Source organism: Elephas maximus, chromosome 2 (genome assembly GCF_024166365.1).
Source record: "Elephas maximus indicus isolate mEleMax1 chromosome 2, mEleMax1 primary haplotype, whole genome shotgun sequence".
NCBI classification, from domain to species: domain Eukaryota; kingdom Metazoa; phylum Chordata; class Mammalia; order Proboscidea; family Elephantidae; genus Elephas; species Elephas maximus.
The window spans coordinates 170891108-170913113 of NC_064820.1; the positions used below are offsets into that span (position 1 = coordinate 170891108).

Below are 22006 nucleotides of genomic sequence, written 5' to 3' on the forward strand. Positions count from 1 at the left end.
GTGGCATAAATGATTAGGCACTCCACTACTGGCCAAGTGGTTAGCTGTTTGAACCCACTCAGAGGTACCTCAGAAGACAGGCCTAGTGGTCTGCTTCCGAAAGGTCACAGCCTTGAAAAACCTCTGGAGCAGTTCTACTCTGCACACATGGGGTCGCCGCCATGAGTTGGAATCAACTGAAGGCAACAACAGTCTTCTCAAAATCGTAGTGAAATTTGTAAGGCCAAGTAATTTTTTCCACCGTTTTATAGATGGAGACACTAAAGCTCAGAGAAGCTAAGTGACTTGCATAAGGTCATGCAGCTAGAACGTGGGCAAAGCTGGGCCTGAACCCAACTCTTCTGACCCCAAACTATTTGCCCTTTTTTCTGTGTCACGTGTAAAGGACTGGCAAGCAGTCTGGGAAGAAGAGAACAAAGTGTTGGTACAGAGAGTTTTATTCCCCAGGGCAGGGAATCATAGTATGCCCTTCATTGTTTCCACCTCAGCCCCTAGGGCAGGGCCCTTCTGTCCTGGAAGTTTGGTGACATTTTGACTGAGTGACAGTCTGTTGGCCGGTCCTACCCTATGACTAGTCATGTTCGTGTTTCCAGGAAAATCTGCCTCCTGCCTTATTTTGGCTGCTGATTTCCACTTGTCTCTGTGAACTTGGATGCTTCCTGACACTGGAATGTTTGAACATGGTTACCCGGGTTTGGCTGACCGTGGAATTTTTTGCATTTTCTATGTGTGTTGTCTGTGTCTGTTGTGCGATGTAGGTGTTTGGAATGGGAAGGGTGAGACCCCGGTTCTGATCTTGATTCTGCTGCCTTGGAATCCTGGAGCAAGTCACTTAATTTCTTTGGGCCTCAGCTTTTCAGCTGCCAGCTGGGAACAACCATGTCTGTCCGTCTGTATGAAAGATCTTTGGAAAATGTATCCATAAACCAAATCCACTGCTGTTGAGTTGATTGCAACTCATAGTGACCCTATGGGACAGAGCAGAACTGCCCCATAGGGTTTCCAAGGTTGTAAATCTTTGCGGAAGCAGACTGCCACATCTTTCTCTTGCAGGGCAGCTGGTGGATTCAAACCACCAACCTTTTGGTTAGCAGCCAAGTTCTTAACCACTGCACCACCAGGGCTCCTTGGAAAGTGTATGTTGTGATACAAATAAAAGGTAGGTCACTGTAATGTAAGGCATACCGTAGGTGCTCAATTAATGAGACTTAATTGGCTACATGGAGAGAATTTGCAGTGATGTGAGGACAGCATTCATAAAGCAGAATGAAGGGGAAAAGCAAAAAAAAAAACAGCTTACAAGTATGTAAAAATATATATAGAAAAAGGACTAGAAGAAAATACACCAACATGTGGTCAGTGATTGCTTCCAGGTGTGGACTAAATGAGTAATTTCTTTTATAAGTATCAGCACAAAACTGGTTCCTGTGAGGCAGAGGTTAAAGATGTCCCAAGTGCCCAACTTTCCAAACTGCTGTACCAGTCCGTCATCTCTAACATCAGCTACTCCCTCTCCCCTCAGTACTCATGTGTTTGGGTTCTGTAATTCACTGCAGCATCTCACAGAACTCACAAACTGTATAAAGGAATGGCTCATGTGGTTGCGGAGGCTGGCAAGCCCCAAATCCGTGGGTCAAGCATAGGCTTCTCTGCAGTGGCTGATAAACCCAAACCAGCAGCTCAGACCACAGGCTGCTGGCTCACAAGACTTCAGAAACCAGCAAATCAGGTCAGATGATAGGCCACCTGCCCATGGGGCTGTGGAGGCCAGTGAACTCCAGAATTGGCAGGTCAGACAGCAGGCCTCTGGTTCAAGTTTCAAGAGCCTGAGGTCAACTGATCATGAACTGGATGTGGGATCCAGATGCAGAGAAAGACCCACCAGGCCATCTAAACGTACATGTTAGATGTAGGCCACACTCCAGGGAAGGGTATAACTTGAGTAAGGGTGGGACTTGAGTCACACCCTCCTGCAAGGCTTAGACCCAAGACACACCTTACACCAATACTGCCTCATCAACTTGTAGAGGTCAGGATCCACAACACAAAATGGAGGACAACTATACAATATTGGGAATCATAGCTTGGCCAAGTTGACACATAACCCCAACTATCACAGTTTCCAAATACCTTATTTGCATAGTCCCACTCAATCATTATGTTTGAGTCACAAAGACCACAGCTAGAAGGGCCATATTAGGTAATTCACTCCACTGTAGGGCCTATATATGGGTTTTTGGTTTTTTTTTTTTGCTAGACTTTAAATTTTTTCTGTTTACTAAAATTAGCACATTTTACTTTTATATTGTATTTTATCATTTAAAAGTATAAAAAGTGTGTGTTATTTAGCACCATCAGACCTTCACTGCATGCCCTCAACAGTGTTGCTCTAGTTACTAAAACACTGATGTGACCAGGAGTGATCCTGGATGCATTCATTCATTCCTTTGTTCAGAAAATACTGAGGGCCTGCTGTGTAGAAGGTACCACTGATGTGTACTATAAAGGACACTAAGAAACATTATAATCCAGACTAAAGGATAAGGCATGTTCATGTTGTTATCTGCTATCCAGTTGGCCCCTGATTCATGGCGACTGCATGTACAACTTGCAGCATTGTGATCCATAGGGTTTTCATTGGCTGATTTTTGAAAGTGTATTGCTAGGCCTTTCTTCCAGGCATACTCATAAACAAAACACCCATTGCCATCATGTCAGTTCTGACCCATGGTGACCTCATGTGTTACAGAATAGAATTGTTCTATAGGATTGCCTTGGTTATAATCTTTACAGAAGTAGGTTGCCATGTCTTTCTTCTGTGGTGCTGCTGGATGGGATCAAACTGCCAACCTTTCAGTTAGTAGTCGAGTGCAAATGATTTGCACCACCCAGGGACCTGGCATACTCGTAAGTAACCATAATTCAGCGTAGAAAGAAAAAAAATACTGTATAATTTAAGGAAATTGCCACTAGGTGTTAAGAGCAAGGAGAAATCTACTCTAGCTCTGGATATTAAATAAGATTTTGTGAATAAGTTACCATTTTGTGCTGAGCCTTGAAGGACAAGTAGAATTCTGGACAAGTGGAAATGAAAAGGCATTTTTGGCAATACCAGAACTAATGAAAAGTTATGTTTATTTAGCACATACTATGTGCCAGGCACTGTGCTGATTACATTGCACATGTTATCTCATTTAAGCTTCACTGAAATTACGTCAGATAAGTAGTAGTAGCATCTCCAATTTACAGATGGGAAAACTGAGGTTTAGAAAGAGGTTAGATATTTCCCCAAAGTTATGTGGTGATCAAGCTGGGGTTCATACTCAGGACCTCACTATTAACAGTGATGCCATAGTGAAAGAAAGAATATGAATTGAGGCAGGTAAACATGGGGCCCATAGGGAGTTAGAAAGTATGCTTCCGGAGCCAGGGACCATATGTGTCTTCCTCTCCTCTCTATGTCTAGGCCTGGGGAAGTACCTGGTACACTGAAGATGCTCAATAAAAATTTGTCACATGAAAAAAATGGTGAGTGGCCCAGTGTTGCTGGAGTGTAGGGTGTGCAGCTAGAAGGCAGTAGGACAGAAGGGTTGGGGTCAGGTCACACTGGGTGGGAAGGTGGAGATTTTAAGCAGAGGTTAGTTGTTGTTAGGCACCTGTCTTATTCATCTAGTGCTGCTATAACAAATACCACAAGTGGATAGGTTTAACAAAGAAGTTTATTCTCTCATAGTCTAGTAGGCCAGAAGTCTGAATTCAGGGTACCGACTCCAGGGAAACACTTTCTGTCAGCTCTGAAGGAAGGTCCTTGTCATCAGTCTTCCCTTGGTCTGGGAGCATCTCAGCCCAGGAACCTCAGGTCCAAAGGATGCTCTCTGCTCCTGGTGCATCTCTCTTGGTGGTATGAGGTTCCCACTCTCTGCTAGCTTCCCTCTCCTTTTTTCCCTTGAGAGATAAAAAGTGGTACAGGCCATACCCCAGTGAAACTCCCTTTGCATTGGATCAGGGATGTGACCTGGTAAGGGTGTTACAATCCCACCCTAATCCTCTTTAACATAAAATTACAATCACAAAATGGAGGACAACCACACAATACAGGGAATCATGGCCCAGCCAAATAATTCAGTCCATGACAGCACCTTCAAGTAGATTCCAACTCATAGTGACCCTAAGTACAGCAGAACCAAACAGTGTTCAGCCCTGCAGTATCCTTACAATCATTGTTTTGCTTGAGCCCCTTCTTGCAGCTGCTGTGTCCATCCATCTCCTTGAGTATCTTCCTCTTTTTTGCTGACTCGTGAGCACAATCCAGTGTTCTGGGAGGTAGGGCCCATCAAAACACATCAAAGAGTCAGCTGACTCTGGCAGCTGTGGTAGGCTGGATTGCAAGGAGGAGAACAATTAGTGGTGAATTCCATCATGGGACCTCTCAAGAAGTCCAGTAACTTCAGGAGGAGCAGTGGGGATGGGTGAATGTAACAATGGTGTGGTGTGGATGGCATCTGACTGCTTCTGACTTCACTAGGGAGAAGGATAATCAAGATCAACAGCCCAAGACTGATTCCTATGAGGTGGAGGTCAGACATGCCTCCACCCTCCAAACTTTTTACCAGTTCTGATACCATATGGCTCTCCCATGGTACTCTCTATTTCTCTGCTGGGTTCAATAATTCATTGCAATGGCAACACAGAGCTCACAGACCATACTCACAATTACTGGGTTTAGTAGGGAACTAACAGGTTATAATTCATGTTCAAGAATGTTCAGGATACAGTTATTCTATCAGAACAGCCTCTTCTCAGCCATGCCGCAGGCAGGTCTGTCTCTGGCCCTCAGTCCCTTGGCCTGGCCTCTGCCTTGCTCAGGCAAGAGTTACAAAGCTCTTTTAGTTCTGCCGATAAGGTCCCAGAGGCACCCACTCCGCTATGCCTACAGGTGCTCAGCTTTCTCGCTCTGTGGGCTAGGAAGCCCTGCACTGGTCTTCTGATCCCTGCCATCTCATGCCGCTGCTTCTTGCTGTCTTTCATGTTATAGCTCTTCTGTCTCCTAGATCTAAGAGGTTCTCAGCGCAGGAATCCTGGGTCCAAAGGACATGCCCCACCCCTGACTCTTCTTTCTTGGTTGCGTTGAGATTCTCCCTTCCTGCCTCTGGTTCATTTTAAACCTAGCTGGATGGCAATACTGACCAATCCCCTTATTAAGGTTCTGTACACCTTGTTTGCATGGTCTTGACCACCACAAGGGTGCCATGCACCTTATTTACGTTATTAGTAAGCTATCCAATCCTTTTGGTGGGCCACAATCACTTCATTTGCGTAGTCCCAGCCAGTCTTTTGGTGGAGTTACAAGGCCATGGCAAAAAGAAAAGTGATCTATCACACTGCAGAAGGAGAGGCTTCATGGATAGAAGAAAAAAAAAAATAATGAGAAACAGGCTGGAATGGGGCCAATATCCAACTAAGAGTGATGAGTGTATTAAAAGTGAATTATCAGAGCTTCATTGCATGTCCATCCTTGTCCTTTACCATCCTCCTTGAGTGGCTTGGACTGCCTCTGAGCTCCTTCCTTAGAGTAAGAACACTCACTCTGTTAAAATAAAAGCAAAGAGATTTATTGAGGGTAATACATTTTGTGAACTGGGAAAACACAGGGCAGAGAGGAATCAACCAAGTGCTCCAAAGCATGGAGGGAGAGATGTGCTTTTATAGTAAAGATAGTAAAGAGGAGTGCATGATGGTTATGTGGTCACAGGGTGGGCACATCATCAGCAACTTATTTTTAATTACCTTCTTCCTGGAACATCTTGAGTAAATTCCTTCTCTTACAATCACATTCCTGACCCCCCACCCTTATTTACTAAGAGCTGCTAAACTGCCTGACCCTCACCAATATTTACTTAATCCTTTCGAGACCCAATTATTTTCTGCTTTGAATTTTTTGTTGAGACCGTGTGTTTTCAGTAGTGGAATGCATGCTGAATCATTAAGTATATTTAGATATTTGATTGGTAATATAGATTTTGAGAAATATGTGAAAACACATGATTTGTGGAAGCCCACCTGGCCCACTGGTGTTGGGTAGCAGGCATTATTGGGGGCACCTTCCATTTGGGTATGTGGGGCACCTCTGGTTTTCCTAATACTCCAGGTATTTTGCTTCAACGAATGTTTCTTTCACCTTTCACTATTACGCAAGTCCTCATCAGAGGGAAGCAAAACTTTCAAAGGGAAAATTATACTTCTAAAGAACTCCAGAGACATTACAAAGTGGGTAGGACTCATCCGAAGACTTCACCAAAAGAATAAAAAGATTACCTACAGACTGGGAAAAAGTTTTTAGCTATGACATTTCCCATCAGCATCTGATCTCTAAAATCTATATGACACTGCAAAAACTCAACAACAAAAAGACAAATAACCCAATTAAAAAATGGGCAAAGGATGTGAACAGGCACTTTACCAAAGAAGATATTCAGGCTGCTAACAGGTACATGAGGAAATGCTCATGATCATTAGCCATTAAAAAAAATATATGCAAATCAAAACTACAATGAGATTCCTTCTCACTCCAACAAGGCTAGCATTAATCCAAAAAACACAAAATAATAAATGTTGGAGAGGTTGTGGAGAGACTAGAACGCTTGTACACTGATGGTGGGAATGTAAAATCGTACAACCACTTTGGAAGTCAATTTGGTACTTCCCTAAAAGCCTAGAAATAGAACTACCATACAACCCAGCAATTCCACTCCTTGGAATATGCCCTAAAGAAATAAGAGCCTTCACACAAACAGATATATGCATAGCCATGTTCATTGTGGCAATGTTTACAATAGCAAAAAGATAGAAGCAATCAAGGTGCCCATCAACAGATGAATGGTTAAATAAATTATGGTGTATTCACACAATGAAATACTATGCAATGATTAAAAGCAATGAATCTGTGAAACATTTCATAACATGGAGGAATCTGGAAGGAATTATGCTGAGTGAAATTAGTCGATTGCAAAAGGACAAATTTGTATGAGACCACTATTGTAAGAACTCTAGATAAAGTTTAAAAACAGAAGAAAATATTATTTGATGGTTACGAGCGTCGGGAGGGAGGGAAGGGAGTATTCACTAAATAGATAGTAGACATAAATTTTTTTAGGTAAAGGGAAGGGCAGCACACAACACAAGGATAGTCAGTACAACTGGACTAAACCAAAAGCTAAGAAGTTTCCTGAATACGACCAAAGGCTTTGAAGGCCAGAGTAGCAGGGACAGGGGTCTGAGGACCATGGTTTCAGGGGACATCTAGGTAAATTGGCATAACAAAATGTATTAAGAAAACATTGGGCATCCCACTTTGGTGAGAGGTGTCTGGGGTCTTAAATGCTAGCAAGCGGGCATCTAAGATGTATAAATTGGACTCAGCCTACCTGGAGCAAAGGAGAATTAAGAACACCAAAGACATGTGGTATAGATGAGTCTAAGAGACAGAAAAGGCCACATAAACCAGAGACTCCATCAGACTAAGACCAGAAGAACTAGATGGTGCCAGGCTACCGCCGATCACTGCCCTGACAGGGAACACAACAGAGAATCCCTGATGGAGCAGGAGAACAGTGGGATGCAGATCTCAAATTCTTGTAAAAAGACCAGGCTTAATAATCTGAGACCGGAGGGACCCCGATGGTCATGGTCCCCGGACCCTTTGATAGCCCAAGATTGGAACCATTCCCAAAGCCAACCCTACAGACAGGGATTGGCCTGGTCAATAAGATAGACAATGATACTGGGGAGGAGTGTGCTTCATGGCTCAAGTAGACACTTGAAAATATGTGGCCAACTCCCGTCTGGCGGTGAGATGAGATGGAAGAGGGGGACAGGAGCTGGTTGAATGGACACAGGGAATACAGGGTGGAGAGGAGGAATGTGCTGTCTCATTAAGAGGAGAGCAGCTAGGAGTACGCACAAGATGTGTGTAACTTTTTGTATGAGAGACTGATTTGTAAACTTTCACCTAATGCACAATTTAAAAAAAGGTAGGATACCATATGTTGCACAAGTCAAAAAAGGGTTAAGAGTGGCTAGGTTAAACTAGATGATTGTTAGGGGCCAGGGTCTTCTGGTCTCACCCAGCCAGAAGCCCGAGGCTATATGCATATGAATGAGAAGAGGTCAAGATTACCTTTTCAGGAATGCAGAAGCAAAAGCTTGTAACAAAATGGAGTTTTGATTCAGACCACATGTCAGGCCATTTTATTATGCCAAATGCCTAGTTTTAGAGGTCTGCTAGCACATTTCTTCCTTTTGTTCAAGCCTTTGCTAGGGCATGCTAAACATCCACAATGGACTTACCTTTGTTCTGAAAGGACTTCTTGGGTATGTCACAGGCCCAAGTATCAAGAGTACCAGACCTTAAGGTTATTGGGCTAGTTTTCTTCTTCACCTTGTCACATTGATAGGGCTTATCTTCAGGGTGAGTTGACTTTCATCAGGTCAGTGGTGCAAACAGGGCCAAATTTGGAGGAACAACTTGGCAATCAAAAATACTAACTCAACACTTCACCAAAGAAGATATTCAGGTGGCTAACTGACACATGGGGAAATGCTCACGATCACTAGCCATTAGAGAAATGCAAATTAAAACCACAAAGAGATAGCATATCACCCCAGCATTACCGGCACAAATAAAAAAAAAGGAAAATAAGAAATGATGGAGAGGCTGCAGGGAGATCAGAACTCTTATGCACTGCTGGTGGGAATGCAAAATGGTAAAACCATTTTGGAAAAAGATATGGCACTTCCTTAGAAAGCTAGAAATAGAAATACCATATGATTCAGCAATCCCACTCCTAGAAATATATCCTAGAGAAATAAGAACCATCACACAAATAGACATATGCGTACCCAGGTTCATTGCAGCATTGTTCACAATAGCAAAAAGATGGAAACAACCTAAGATGCCCATCAACAGATGAACGGATGAACAAACTATGGTACATACACACAATGGAGTGCTATGCAATGATGAATCTGCAAAGCATCTCACAACATGGATGAATCGGGAGGGTATTATGCTAAGTGAAATAAGCCAATCACGAAAGGACAAATATTGTATGAGACCACTACTGTAAAAACTCATGAAAAGGTTTACACACAAAAAGAAACAATCTTTGATGGTTATGAAGGAGGGGAAGAGTGGGAGTGGAAAAACACTAAATAGACAATAGATAAGTGGTAACTTGGGTGAAGGGTAAGACAGTACACAATACTACAACTTGTACAAGGCAAGGTTATGGAAGCTCCATAGACACATCCAAACTCCCTGAGGTACTGAATTAATGGGCTGAAGGCTGTGGGGAACACGAAGAAGAAAAACAAAAAAAAATTAACTCAAGCTGTGAAATCAGTTTCTCCTGCAAGTTTGGTTTCTTCTAAGTGCATGATTTTTTACATAGTGAGGGGAGTGGCAGCGGAGCTACATATATTAGATGCTGTATCAATGAGCATAACCAGGAACCAATACCTTCAAGCAACCAGCTAAAAATATCAGAAAGGGGAGATCCAGACATGGGAGGTATTGAGTGTAACCAAGTAGCCTTCTGATGAACCTTCATTTCTAGATTAAGGAGAGAGGTGACAGATCCAACATTCAGTCAAATTACTGGCATTAGCTGCCAATTGGAGTAATTTAACAAATGTATTTTCTCTCCAAACTTTAGAGGTCATTGTTGTTAGAAAGAATAGGATAGAACTTAAAAGGATTTTCATAATGAATAGAACTACTAAGAAATAAGATTACAAACATGCAGCAAAGCTATTATAATAATAACCTCAATCACTAAGCAAAATCCATAAATTTTAGTAACTTGCATGAAGTCTTCCTCTATGATCTTGAGATCAGCTGTCTACCTCTGCAATTGTCTGCATCTGGCTGCAAGGGTGTTTTAGTTTTTGTTTTAAGTCTTTGGATAAGTGACAAATCCAAATGGGTGTCAAATGGGTAGCAGCCAAGGCCAAAAGTTAGAGCCACATAACCAAGATGTGCCATTTGGGCTATCCAAATAGATGAGGAGAGCCCTTACTGTAAGATATTCTGTAGCCAGCATAGTGTTGTTAATTACTAAAATAGCTGATTCTTACCAAAAAAAAAAAAAAAGGAAAAAAAATCATTTCTTATATCTAGTTGATAGAACATTGAACATCGGCAATATTCTCATATAAACCTTATAGTAGTTCTTTTAGTTTACTCATACCTGTGTAGTTGATTTTGGTTCCCTATAATTCTGGATCAACAGGGGTCTGAAAACCCCATCTGCTTCTGCATGGGTTCTAAAAATCTTGATTTAATCCAGTTATATTCACATTCAAAATATCAAGTCTTTTTTCCTAGGTCCAATATAGTACATCTTTTGTTGAAATATTTTGGTCCAGTGTTTTTAGCAAAGCCAGCAAAGTTAAATTTATCTGCAGATGAAAAAATTTAATACGGCCATGATTAACTTATCATAATAATACTTCTTAAAGATGAAAGGCTTGATGTGGATTAATTACAAAACTAATGCAAAGCCAAATAGAGTCAATTTAAAAAACTTTAGATAAAAATATCTCTAAATATAATGATTAACCTTATGTTCAAAGAGCTTCAGATATAACACATGATAATCTTGAGACATAATACCATACAGTCAGCATAAACCAAGAATATACCAAGATTATCAAGTCTCTAAATATGTGTAATAAAAACTCCATGGGTAAATGATATGAATTCCCCAGTTGAAATCATTGGCTTTGATGATGCTAGGTTTAAGGGAAACAAAGTTGTAGCTAAGTTAGCAATTGAAAGAACAAAATTATGACATAATATTATGTGCTTGTTGTCTAACATCAAGTAATAACATAAGAGGAAATACTAACACATGAAAAAAAATTTTAACCCAAAGAAAATCATGCACTTCTCACATTCCATGTAACTTAGAACACATTAAATAAACCCCTTTTTAAGCATTTTTACTTTTATAAAGCAGGAACAAATCTTTTGTGGCTTTCCACAAAGTTTCAGATTTGTCAGGAGTTTATCATAGGTCACCAAGAAACAATACTTGAGTTTTTAACCACAGATCTTAAAAGCCTTAGTTTTTTTTTTCTCCCAAAGCCATGCAACTTGGTTTTCAACTCAGGAATTTTATTCCAATGAGAGGTGAAACTCTTAGTTTCAAGGCAGACTACGTGGAGAATAAATTAACTCTTCAATTCAGTAATTAAAGAACATTTTGATATTTTAACAGAAAGAAATCCGACTCTTTGCTCTGTATACTATTTGACACTCAAGTTCTTAATAATCTGATAAACTAAGCCATCAAACTTTAGCCTCAACAGATAAGAGCTTTGAACATATCAAACATTCCCTTTAAATAAACCTTTTAAGCATTGTTTTTGTTGCGTCTCTCTTATAACACTTCAAGTGGCAAAAATAAACATACTTGTTAGCAGACTTGAATATATATATATAATATATATGTCCTTTCTCTGTGGCATAAGAAGCAAAAGTATATAAACTTAAATTATAACAAATATCTATTAACTCAATATAATATTCCAAAGATTTTGGAAATTATTTTTAGCCTCTATACCATAAAACATAATTACTGTTGAAATAAAGTTTAAATATTCTAAGTTTTTATTCAAACTTTTACCATTTCCTATAGTTTCCCAAATCTAACTTTAGCCCTTTAAGATTTTTGTCAACTCGTTTTAGAAATCAGCACCTTTGCTTAACCTGACCAATTCATTGATATGGATATAACCTTAAGTCTCTGGCTATGGTTGTAAACATTTCCCCAGGCCATTTCCGGTGTGTCTCATTGTGATTTCTACCTTCTGGTTTCATAGAATTCCTCTACAATAGCGGAGAACTTGTTTACAGTTCTTTTATGATGGGCATCCAGTCTATTTCTGATAACTATAGTAAGACAGCATTTTTCTTACTTTCTTTTCTCTTTAAAGGTCTTTATCTAGTTGGGACTAGTCCCTTAAAAGCTTCCCTGGAGCTGCATGGCCTCAGAGGCTGGAGCTCAGGAGGCCTAATCCTGTCCCACCCCCCTTTCTTATGGCTCATTGTCAGAGACAAGAATTAGTCATCTGAATTCATTTACATATGCTTAAGTTGGCCTAAGTATTTTGAAAGACAAAAGATAACCAAATTCATTCCCTTTTACTATTCTCTTGGTACACAGTTTTGCCTTCTCTTTATCACAAATTTTATTTACCCAGTATCTTAGTTATCTAATGCTGCTATAACAGAAACACCACAAGTGGATGGCTTTAACAAAGAGAAATTTATTTCCTCACAGTAGTAGGCTAAAAGCCCAAATTCAGGGTGTCAGCTCCAAGGGACGGCTTTCTCTCTCTGTCGGCTCTGGAGGAAGATTCCTTGTCCTCAAACTTCCCCTGGTCAGGGGCCTTCTCAGGCACAGGGATCCCGGGTCCAAAGAACACACTCTGCTCTCAGTGCTGCTTTCTTGGTGGGATGATGTCCCCCACTCTCAGCTTCTCTTTCCTTTTATCTCTTGAGAGATAAAAGGTGGTGCAGGCCCCATGCCTTGGAAACCCCCTTTACATTGGACCAGGGAGGTGACCTGAGTAAGGGGGGTGTTACAATCCCACCTGAATCCTTTTTAGCATAAAATTACAATTACAAAATGGAGGACAACCATACACTACTGGGAATCATGGCCTAACCAAGTTGATACATATTTTTTGGGGGACACAATGCAAACCATCACACCCAGTAAATAAAATTCTATGGCAATTTTGTAAATGACCCTATCAATTCTTGGCTAGTCATTTTTTCCCTCTAGGCTTGTCCTATGCCTCCCTTTCCTATTTTACTTTAAGACAAAATCACCCCTTTTTCTTAAATAAAACATATTTCATATAATATCTAGCTTAAGTTACTTAGAAAGGTTTAAGATTGACATACTACAGAACATAAAAATCTTTGTCAAAACAAATTCATTTTCATTAGTTCCCAGAAATACTTGGATTATTAAATTATATAAGCACTTATTTATCGTTAAACCAATTCTAACTTAATACCATCTGGAGGTAGGAAATCATTGCATTTTCATAACCCTATCATTTGCATGCTTTATAGGATCACTTAGAGATGCAATTTGGAATAATTTTTATCTTTTTAAGGCCTTGTCATACCAGAAATAAGCAATCCATCCTTTTTTTAGTGCACTTTTCAAATAGACCAGTTTAAATTCAAGTTTCTCAGAGTAACTACTAAAAGTCTAGATCATAAGATAGATGCAAGAAGCAGTTTTTCTTGGGAGGGAAAAGAACTGAGATTTTAGATAGCCCTGTGAAAAACACCAGCCATAGCCTTCAAATCAATACAAGACAGAAAGTCATACACTACTCTCTAGACTAGAGGCAGACTCTCAGAACAAAATTAGACAGAAAACCATATAAATTCACCAGTCTGTGCAGCCAGCTCAAAGATCAGGCTTATACAAAATCACATAATGTATACAACCCAGTTTCTTAAAATGTATACAGCAATTCTTTGGTAAGATTGATCCAATTCAACAGAAAAACAGGTTCCAGGCAAAACTTTTTAACTTCTCAGAGTCTCAAATGGAGGGGGTCTCATATCCTCCAACAACCCTGAGCACCAAACAAAAGTTCCCTAAAGAGAAAAGAAAAGGCAAAACAAATGGAAGCTCATTTTTCCAAAGTGGAAGGAAAAATAACAGAGTAGATGGGAACTCATTTTCCCAAAGTGATCATTGAAATTCCAAATTACTTCTAGTATATTCAGCTTATAGTGTTTTTGAACACAAACCCCAAACCAGTGCCCTGGTAGGGGAAAATCCAGGCTCATTTATCGAGGATGTAAACTTTGGTCTCCCAGAGTCAAATAAAATTTCTAGCAGTGTTTGGAATAGCTTCCCAGTCCAATCTGTGGCATTTGACTAGCTCAGATAATTCAGGGTGAAGTCCATTTAGGAATATGGAGTTGAAAGCTATTCCACTCCAGGCTGTTGGATTTAAGCCCAAGTGTTCAGCAAAAAATTTGCTTAAGCAGTCCCTATAATTATCAATATTCTCATGTTTTTCTTGTTTACAACCTTGGACTTTGGCTTAAACTATCTTCCTAGGAAAGAACTTTGGGGATAGAATCTGTGAGTTAGTTCTGTGCCAGAGGCATTGGCTTTTATAGCTAATGACCTTTCTGGATATTTCCATACTGTATTTTCCATCCATCTCAAAGCCTCTCCTGCTCCTACTGACATATTTATTTATACAGGTCTGGTGAACCAGGTTCGTATATTTTCATCAGAACTCTAAATTCCTGGGCAAAGTTTTGAGGGTCTTCACGGGGTTCAGAAAAGAGTATTTTAATTTAAAAGGCATTTCTGGTACCATGTCATAACTGGTTTTTCTAGCTGATTTTTAGCAGATTCCTTGGGGTAGAAAGGGAGCTCAGGAGGGGTATTAGTAGAGGAGTAAGAAGGTAGAGAAGGATATAGAGTCAGCCAGCAGAGGGGCAGAAGGAACAGGGGTAGAAGAAATAGGGGGCAGGCATCTGAAATTTAATTTCCTTTCATCATTTGGTCAATTTTGGAATGCTATTCTGCACAGAGGCAGTTTACTTTCTTGACTTCTTTTGGAGGCTTCCAAATACCAATCAAAATAGGCATCCCATTGTGGTTGCCAAATCCGGGAACCTTCCTTTTCCAATTTACTTTTATTCTGCACAGAGGCAGTTTTACTTTCTTGACTTCTTTTGGAGGCTTCCAAATACCAATCAAAATAGGCATCCCATTGTGGTTGCCAAATCCGGGAACCTTCCTTTTCCAATTTACTGTGCAGAAAATTAATTTATCCAGTTCAAAAGAGCCCCACAGTAGCCACTATTCTCTAAATTGTCTTTAGTAAAAGCATGCCAGTGTTACAAAAATAGGAGGGTATGAGGACCGAAGTGTTTGTTCATATAAACATCCAGGGATCCCAAGGGCGGCCCTACCAAGTCCTTAGAACTAGCATTCCCCATTCTACTAACACAGTGGATTCACACATGTTACTGAAACCTGAATGCACACCAAAACCTAATGGTGCACTTAGACCTGAAATGAGTACTCAAAAGAAAGCAAAGAGTGAGTTCAGGCTTAATGGGCTAAAACCTTTGGTCCTCCAAAAGTCAAACTAGAGTCAGTACAGACCTGGGAGTACTGCAGTAACAGCCCTACCAGACTTAACATGGCAATGAACTCATTAAATGTTTAGAGCCTAAACTGAGAATGAAAGTAAAAGAAAGAATCCAACAATAAATCTTGAAGAACATCAACAAAAGAAGTGGAGCTCGACTGGAGAAGCATTTTACCTGGGATGGTGTCCAGGAATCCATGGAGATGGAAGGGGTTCATGGGGCTTGTGCCAGTACCAAAGTTCTGGGTCCCCAATGTCCCAGGGGGCCACCAAAGATAACGTGCCTTTGATCCCCCTCTGGCACCAAGAAATCTCTAAGAGCAGGAGCACTTACTTTATTAAAGTAAAAAGCCAAGAGATTTATTGAGGGTAATACAATTCTCAAATTGGGGAAACGCAGGGGAGAGAGGGATCTACTAAGTGCTCCAAAGAACGGAGGGAGAGGTGTACCTTTATAGTAAAGATGGAAAAGGGAAGTATGTGATGGTCACATGGACACAAGGTGGGTACATCATCAACAACTCGATTTTTAATTACCTTCTTCCTGGAACATCTTGAGTAAACTCCTTTTACTACAATCACATTCCTGACCCCCACCCTTATTTCCTTAAGAGTGACCTGGGGCAAGAGCCAGGCAGAGTTAAACAATATGATTAGTCTGGGCCAGGGTGTTCTGGTCCCACCCAACCAGAGGCCCAAGACAATATTCATATGTATGGGAAGAAGTCAAGGTTACATTCTCAGGAATGCAGAAACAGGAGCTTGTAACAAAATGGAGTTTTGATTCAGACCTCATGTCAGCTATTTTATTATGCCAAGTGCCTCAGTTTTAGAGGTTTGCTAGCACATTCCTCATCTGTAAAATGGGAATAGTCATATTTACTCAAAAGGGTTAAGCAAGGCATTGTGGGAATAGTCCAATGCCCTCCCCCTTCCCCTTCCATTTCCTCTTCTCTGTATGTTAGCTATTGCTGTTTACATCTACTTTACAAAAGGAAATCTTGGTAGAGTCTCCTTCCATGAACTGAAGTAATTTTATGGCATCTGCCAGAAGGCCCAGGAGTCTTCAGGGTCTCTTTGTTTCAAGGTCCCTCCCTTTGCTGACCCTGCCCCTCCTTTTCCATCTCAGTGTAAAAAAGCCTCAAGTACAAAAGATATCAGGAGAAAGATAAGCAATACAATCCAAGTTCTTCCAAAAACTCAGGAGAAAGATAAGCAATACAATCCAAGTTCTTCCAAAAACTCAAGGTCTTTGGAAAATCAAACACAAAGAGGAATAAAACTGCACATCCAAGTGTGTTAAATGTTCCTTCCTAGTAGGCACTGGGTTGGGCTGGGTTAGTAAGGATTAAATGAAATAACTCAAGGGACCATCTCTCCCCCTCATAAAAAGACAGAATAATGTTTTATAGATTAAAGAGCACTTGCATCTTTCTTCACACCCATAAGCCGGATGAGCAGGTATTATGCATCCCGTTCTGTGGATGGAGAAATGAAGACTCAGGAGGCTGCTCAAAGTCATTCAGCAAACCAAGAAATGGGGCCCAGGTTATAAACCAGTTCTCCCAGCTCTCTAGTCCCTCATTTGGCCTCCTCTGTTTCTCCTCAGGAAATTGTCTACACTAGGGGCAAAGAAGCACACAATTAATTACAAGTAGGTATTTGGACCCACTTTATCATTTTTATTTTTTTGGTTTGATTTTGTCATTGTTTTTTAAGTCCTGGCCACAAGCCAACTTGTTTCCTTGTCACTTTCTGTCTAAAGCATATCTTATCTTACCTTTTTCTGGCCTGAGGTCACATATTGCTTAATTACTTAAGTCCCCCCAGTTAGAGTTTACCTTTTAGAGAGACAGCATTCGACTTTTTAGTATCTTCCCCAGGCCTGAGTAGTTAATGACTTCATAAATACTTGTGGATGTGACAGTAGAGGGAAGGGAGGTAGTGTGGTGTTGTGGGTAAGAACAAGACCAGGGGAGTTAAACCGCCCTGGAAAAACCTTACTCCGATACTCAGCTGCTAGCTGTAACCAGGCACCCTTCTCACTTTCTTTTATGAACTTCAGTGGCCTTCCATTGTAACTGAAGATAATAACAGCTCCAGGGGCTGGCCTGGTGCCTGACACCTAGTAGAGGCTCAATAGATTAAAAAAAAAAAAAAAGATACTTTGCAATAATTAATGCCTATCTCATTAAGTATCTTAGTTTTTTAGTGCTGCTGTAATAGAAATACCACAAGTGGGTGGTTTTAATGAACAAAAATGTATTTTCTGGCAGTTTTAGAGGGTATAAGTCCAAATTCAGTGCACTGGATCTAGGGGAAGGCTCTCTTTCTGTTGTTCTGAGGGAACATCTTTGCCTCTTTCAGCTTCTGTTCCTTGATGATCTCCAAGTGGCATTTTCCTTTCCCCTTTTTGCCTGCTTGTGTCTACTCTGCTATTTTTATAACTCAGAAGTGATTACTTTTAGGACACACCCTACACTGATAGGGCCTTATTAACATAACAAAGAAAACCCTATTCCCAAACAGGATTACAAGCACAGTGGTCAGGATTCCAACACATATTTTTTTTTTAATTGTGCTTTAGGTGAAAGTTTACAGCTCAAGTTAGTTTCTCATACAAAAATGTATACATACATTGCTATGTGACCCTAGTTGCTATCTCTGTAATGTAACAGCACACTCCTCCTTTCCACCCCTGATTTCCTGTGTCCATTCAACCAGCTCCTATCTCTTTCTGCCTTCTCATCTCACCTCTGGACAGGAGCTACCCATTTAGTCTCATCCAACACGTATTTTTGAGGGGCACAATTTTATAACATTAGGTAACTGTGAGGATTAAATGAGATAATGAATATCAAGTATTTCTCACAGAACATGCCATATAGTAATTGTTCAATATAAGTCGTTAGTTGCCATCAAGTTTATTCTGATTCACGGCGACCACTTGCATTCCGAGAACTGTGTACGTCATAGGGTTTTCAAGGCTTTGACCTTTTGGAAGCAGATCACCAGGCCTTACTTCCAAGGCACCTATGGGTGTCTTTGAATAACCAAGTTGTCAGCTGGTAATGCAGTGCTTACCCATTTGTTAACACTCTTAATTATTTGGTCATTATTAATATTTAGAAATGAATGCACTCATGGAATGACATAATGGGCCAGGAATCAAATCACCTGAATTCAAACCCCAATTCCATCATTTTGTGTAGAACAGCTCCGTGACTTAGGATCAAGAGATTTGGGTGTAAGGCCTGGCTCTGCCACTGACTAGCTGTGTGAGCTTGGATAAGTAGCTTCATTTCTCTGAACTTCAGTCTCCTCAACTGCAAAACAAAGACATTAAGCAATCATTAAGACTCCTCCTCTAACAGCCTCTAAATTCAAGATGTAGTCTCATGTAGGTATCTTGCCTTTTCTGGGCCCAGTTTGCCCATCTGTAAAATGGCGCATCGGTGTTTAAGGGCCCCTCTCTGGGGCAAGCCTGGGGGTGTATGGATCTCTGTGCCCTTCCAGTCTCTACATAACAGGGTCTGGCAGTGCTTGTTTGGCTCCAACTCTGACTGCTGGGTAGCATGAACCAGTTACTTGTCCACACAGAGACCTGGCCCCCTTACAAGTTGTTTGGGGGCCATCCATGACCAACTACAGAAATGTTGGAAGAAAGAGCCAACAACGATGACTATGTTCCTTTTTACAAAGTTCAGAGAGGTTTTGAGTGAATAATTTTTTTCAGGAAATATTTATCAATAAATAAGGGTAGGGAAACTCTGGTGGAGTAGTGGTTAAGTGCTACGGCTGCTAACCAAAAGGAAGGCAGTTCAAATCCACCAGGCCTCCTTGGAAACTCTATGGGGCAGTTCTACTCTGTCCTATAGGGTCGCTATGAGTTGGAATCGACTCGATGGCACTGGGTTTGTTTTTTTTTTTTGTTTATTAAGGGTAGACTATGAGTCGGAATCGACTTGACAGCAGTGGGTGGTGGAAGGATTAAGGGTAGATATAACACAATTTTGAAGAATGTGCTTAGATTGTGATCCCTTTAATCCTTACCTTCCTTGGTACCTCTTTTTGAAGCATTTCATTTGCTTCCTCAAAAAAGCCCACAGGGTGAGAACAAATCAGGCATTATGTATTACAATTTTTACGCCAGGAAAGGGGGCTCCAGGCAAATGTACAGAGCAAGTGAAGGCAGGTGCTAAGTTATGGGAGAGCTTGGCTATCCCCACCAGCACTTCTCCCCAGTACTCCTGGTTACAATGTACAACCGAGACTTCCCAGGTGGAGCAGTTACAAGAGTCTTCTCTGATAAATCCTCTCCCCTGTCCAGCAGGTCATGTGTTCTTATTTTGGAGATCAACATTCCTGGCTTTTATGTCTTAAGTAGGTAGATCTCAGCTCTGTTAAACCTGGACCACCCTCAGAATGCACAGGACACAACTTCTCCAAGTGAGGCATGGGACCACCTGGTGTAGAAGTTCTAAGGGTATTATGTTAGACAAACAGATTTCTGGGTTCAATTCCAGACCATGCCTGATTTTTCTAAACACTTTGGAACCTGTGTTCAGGGAGGTGTTCCCTCATCAAACTAGAAGGACAAATCTGTTCTAGCCTATTACTACAGTTTATGCATTAATTCTACACAGGAACTTGTTTATCATTTTTGTCTTTCCCCACGTTTAGAATGTAAATTGCTCCATGAGGCCAGGGACCTTGTTAGCCTGGTTTATTACCAAACCCTGTTTCCTAGCACTGTAGAGACACCCAGAGCACGGAGTGAATAAATATTAACTGAATTGAATATACACTAAAGCATGAAACCACTGTCATAGACCATTTCTTCATTTTACAATAGGGAAACTGAGGCCTACGGTGGGGGAAACTGACTGGCAGAGTTCATAAGAGGCAAGACCAGGACAAAATTTCAATCCCTAGAGTCTCGAATCGGCACTAGTTCAACTCCTCCCAAAGCAACTATGTAGAAACCACAATCCACTAGAAAGAAAAGCTGTTTCCTGCTCACAAATACTCAGAGGCTTGACTGGAGTGAGGACCTTGGTAATTCCACTCCCACATCCTAGGCACCCGAAGCGCCCAAGGGCAAGGGCCCGCCTGCCGGGCCTGGAGTCGAACCCGGTCCCCCGGCAACGTCCGGGTCAGCCTGGAGGGGAGAAACCCAGCGCAGCCGGTGGAGTTGAAAGCGGTTTGCCCAAGGTCACCCATGCGGGGCCTGGAAAGGCCAGGATAGAGGGATGCGGAGAGGGGGCGGTGTAGGCGCGACTTTTGGGAGGATGCGGACCCTCTACCAGCATCCTGGGAGGCGGGGGTGACTTTTATGGCTCCTTCCCCCGAATCTGACACCCAACCTAAAGAACGAGAGCAGGCCGAGCCGGCCGCGTGGCCCATTCGCATGTGCTCCACCTGCGGCCTCTCTCACGCGCTGGCCCTTTAAGAGTCCTCCGTGTTCTCTCCCCCGTCTCTCCTACCCCCCCTGGATGCGCCCCCCTCTACCGAATTGCATCAGGCACGTGCTCGCCCCCGTCCTGTCTGAGCGCCCCCACCCCAGCCAGGGAGGTGCACGGAGGACTTGGAGGCGAGGGGCGGGGCAGGACGAGGGGCGGGGACGCGAGGCCGTTCGCGCGCGCGCTCCCGTCGCCTCCGCCGGCCCGTCGCCAAGGGCTGGCCTCGGCGGGCGCGCTCCCGCTGCGTTGTCCCCTCCCCTCGCCCGCCGCGCCGCGAGGCGCGCGCCCGCCCGCCGCCTGCCGCGGATCGCGTGGTCTGCTTGGCTCGCCGCGCCTCTCCCCCGTCCGTCCATATTGCTGCAGCCCCCGAGCCGGGAAGCCCGGGCCGCCCCGGGGGCGGGGGGGAGGGAGGGACGGGACGAGAAGCCCGCTGAGCTTGGGGTGGGGGCGCCTTACGAGGAACGGGCGGGGGGGGGACGTGCGCCGAGGCGGCCTGGACCGCAGAGTGGGGGGCACTCCTTCCCCCACCCCCCCCGCCCCGCCAGCGGGCCTTGGATCTACGGCGGCCGCATCCGACCGGAAGGGGGGGCCGCGCCTAGCGTGAACCCCGACCCTTTTCTGCAGGGACTGGGGCCCAGCGCCCCGGAGGAAGGAGTCGCGGGCGTTCTGCGAGCCAAGTTCGAGGCGGGGGAGGCAGCCTCGGGCGCGCCCGGCTTCTCCGGGGGGGCGGGCGCGCAGATGGCCACTCAGGTGGAGCCGCTGTTGCCGGGGGGCGCCCAGCTCTTGCAGGCCGAAGAGCACGGGGGGCTGGTGAGGAAGAAGCTGCCGCCGCCGCCCGAGGGCAAGGGCGAGCCTGGCGCCAACGACGTCGGAGTGGGGGAGCCGGACGGAGGCACCCGGAGACCCCGGCCGCCCTGCGCCAAGCCGTACAAGGAGGGCACCGGGCAGCAGGAGCGCGAGAATCTGCGGCCGCTGCAGCCGCTAGGCGCCGAAGGCCCGGCCGTCAGCGACGGGGAGGAGGGCGGCGGCGGCGAGCCGGGCGCTGGCGGAGGAGCAACCGGAGCCGCGGGCGGCGGCGGACGGCGAGACTTCGTGGAGGCCCCCCCGCCCAAGGTGAACCCGTGGACTAAGAACGCGCTGCCGCAGGCCCTGGCCACGGTGAACGGACAGTCCCCTCCAGGTGGGTCTCCCAGCCTGCTATTCTGGGTCCGGGGGCCTCTTCCGGGGACATTGGCGTCCCCTCCCCCAGCGGTTTCCAGGGCCCGGGGGTCCGCCACGAGTCGTGGTGCCTCGTTTTTTTTTATTTGAATTGTCTCACGCCTCGTTCGGGTCGT

General features: G+C 43.3%; 1 protein-coding gene across 3 annotated transcripts in view; it reads left to right on the top strand.

Annotated features, from left to right (window-relative positions):
• The window catches only part of LARP1 (La ribonucleoprotein 1, translational regulator), a 172902-nt gene that overhangs the window by 73566 nt on the left and 77330 nt on the right, over positions 1 to 22006 (top strand). For 2 of the 3 annotated variants that reach the window (XM_049874174.1, XM_049874175.1), the window contains exon 1: positions 21125 to 21852. The exons of the other annotated variant lie outside the window; for it this stretch is intronic. In XM_049874174.1, coding sequence (XP_049730131.1) covers positions 21411 to 21852 — 442 coding nt within the window. In that variant the 5' untranslated portion in view covers positions 21125 to 21410. Of the gene's footprint in view, positions 1 to 21124; positions 21853 to 22006 lie in introns of those variants that run through there. 3 annotated transcript variants of the gene reach the window in all.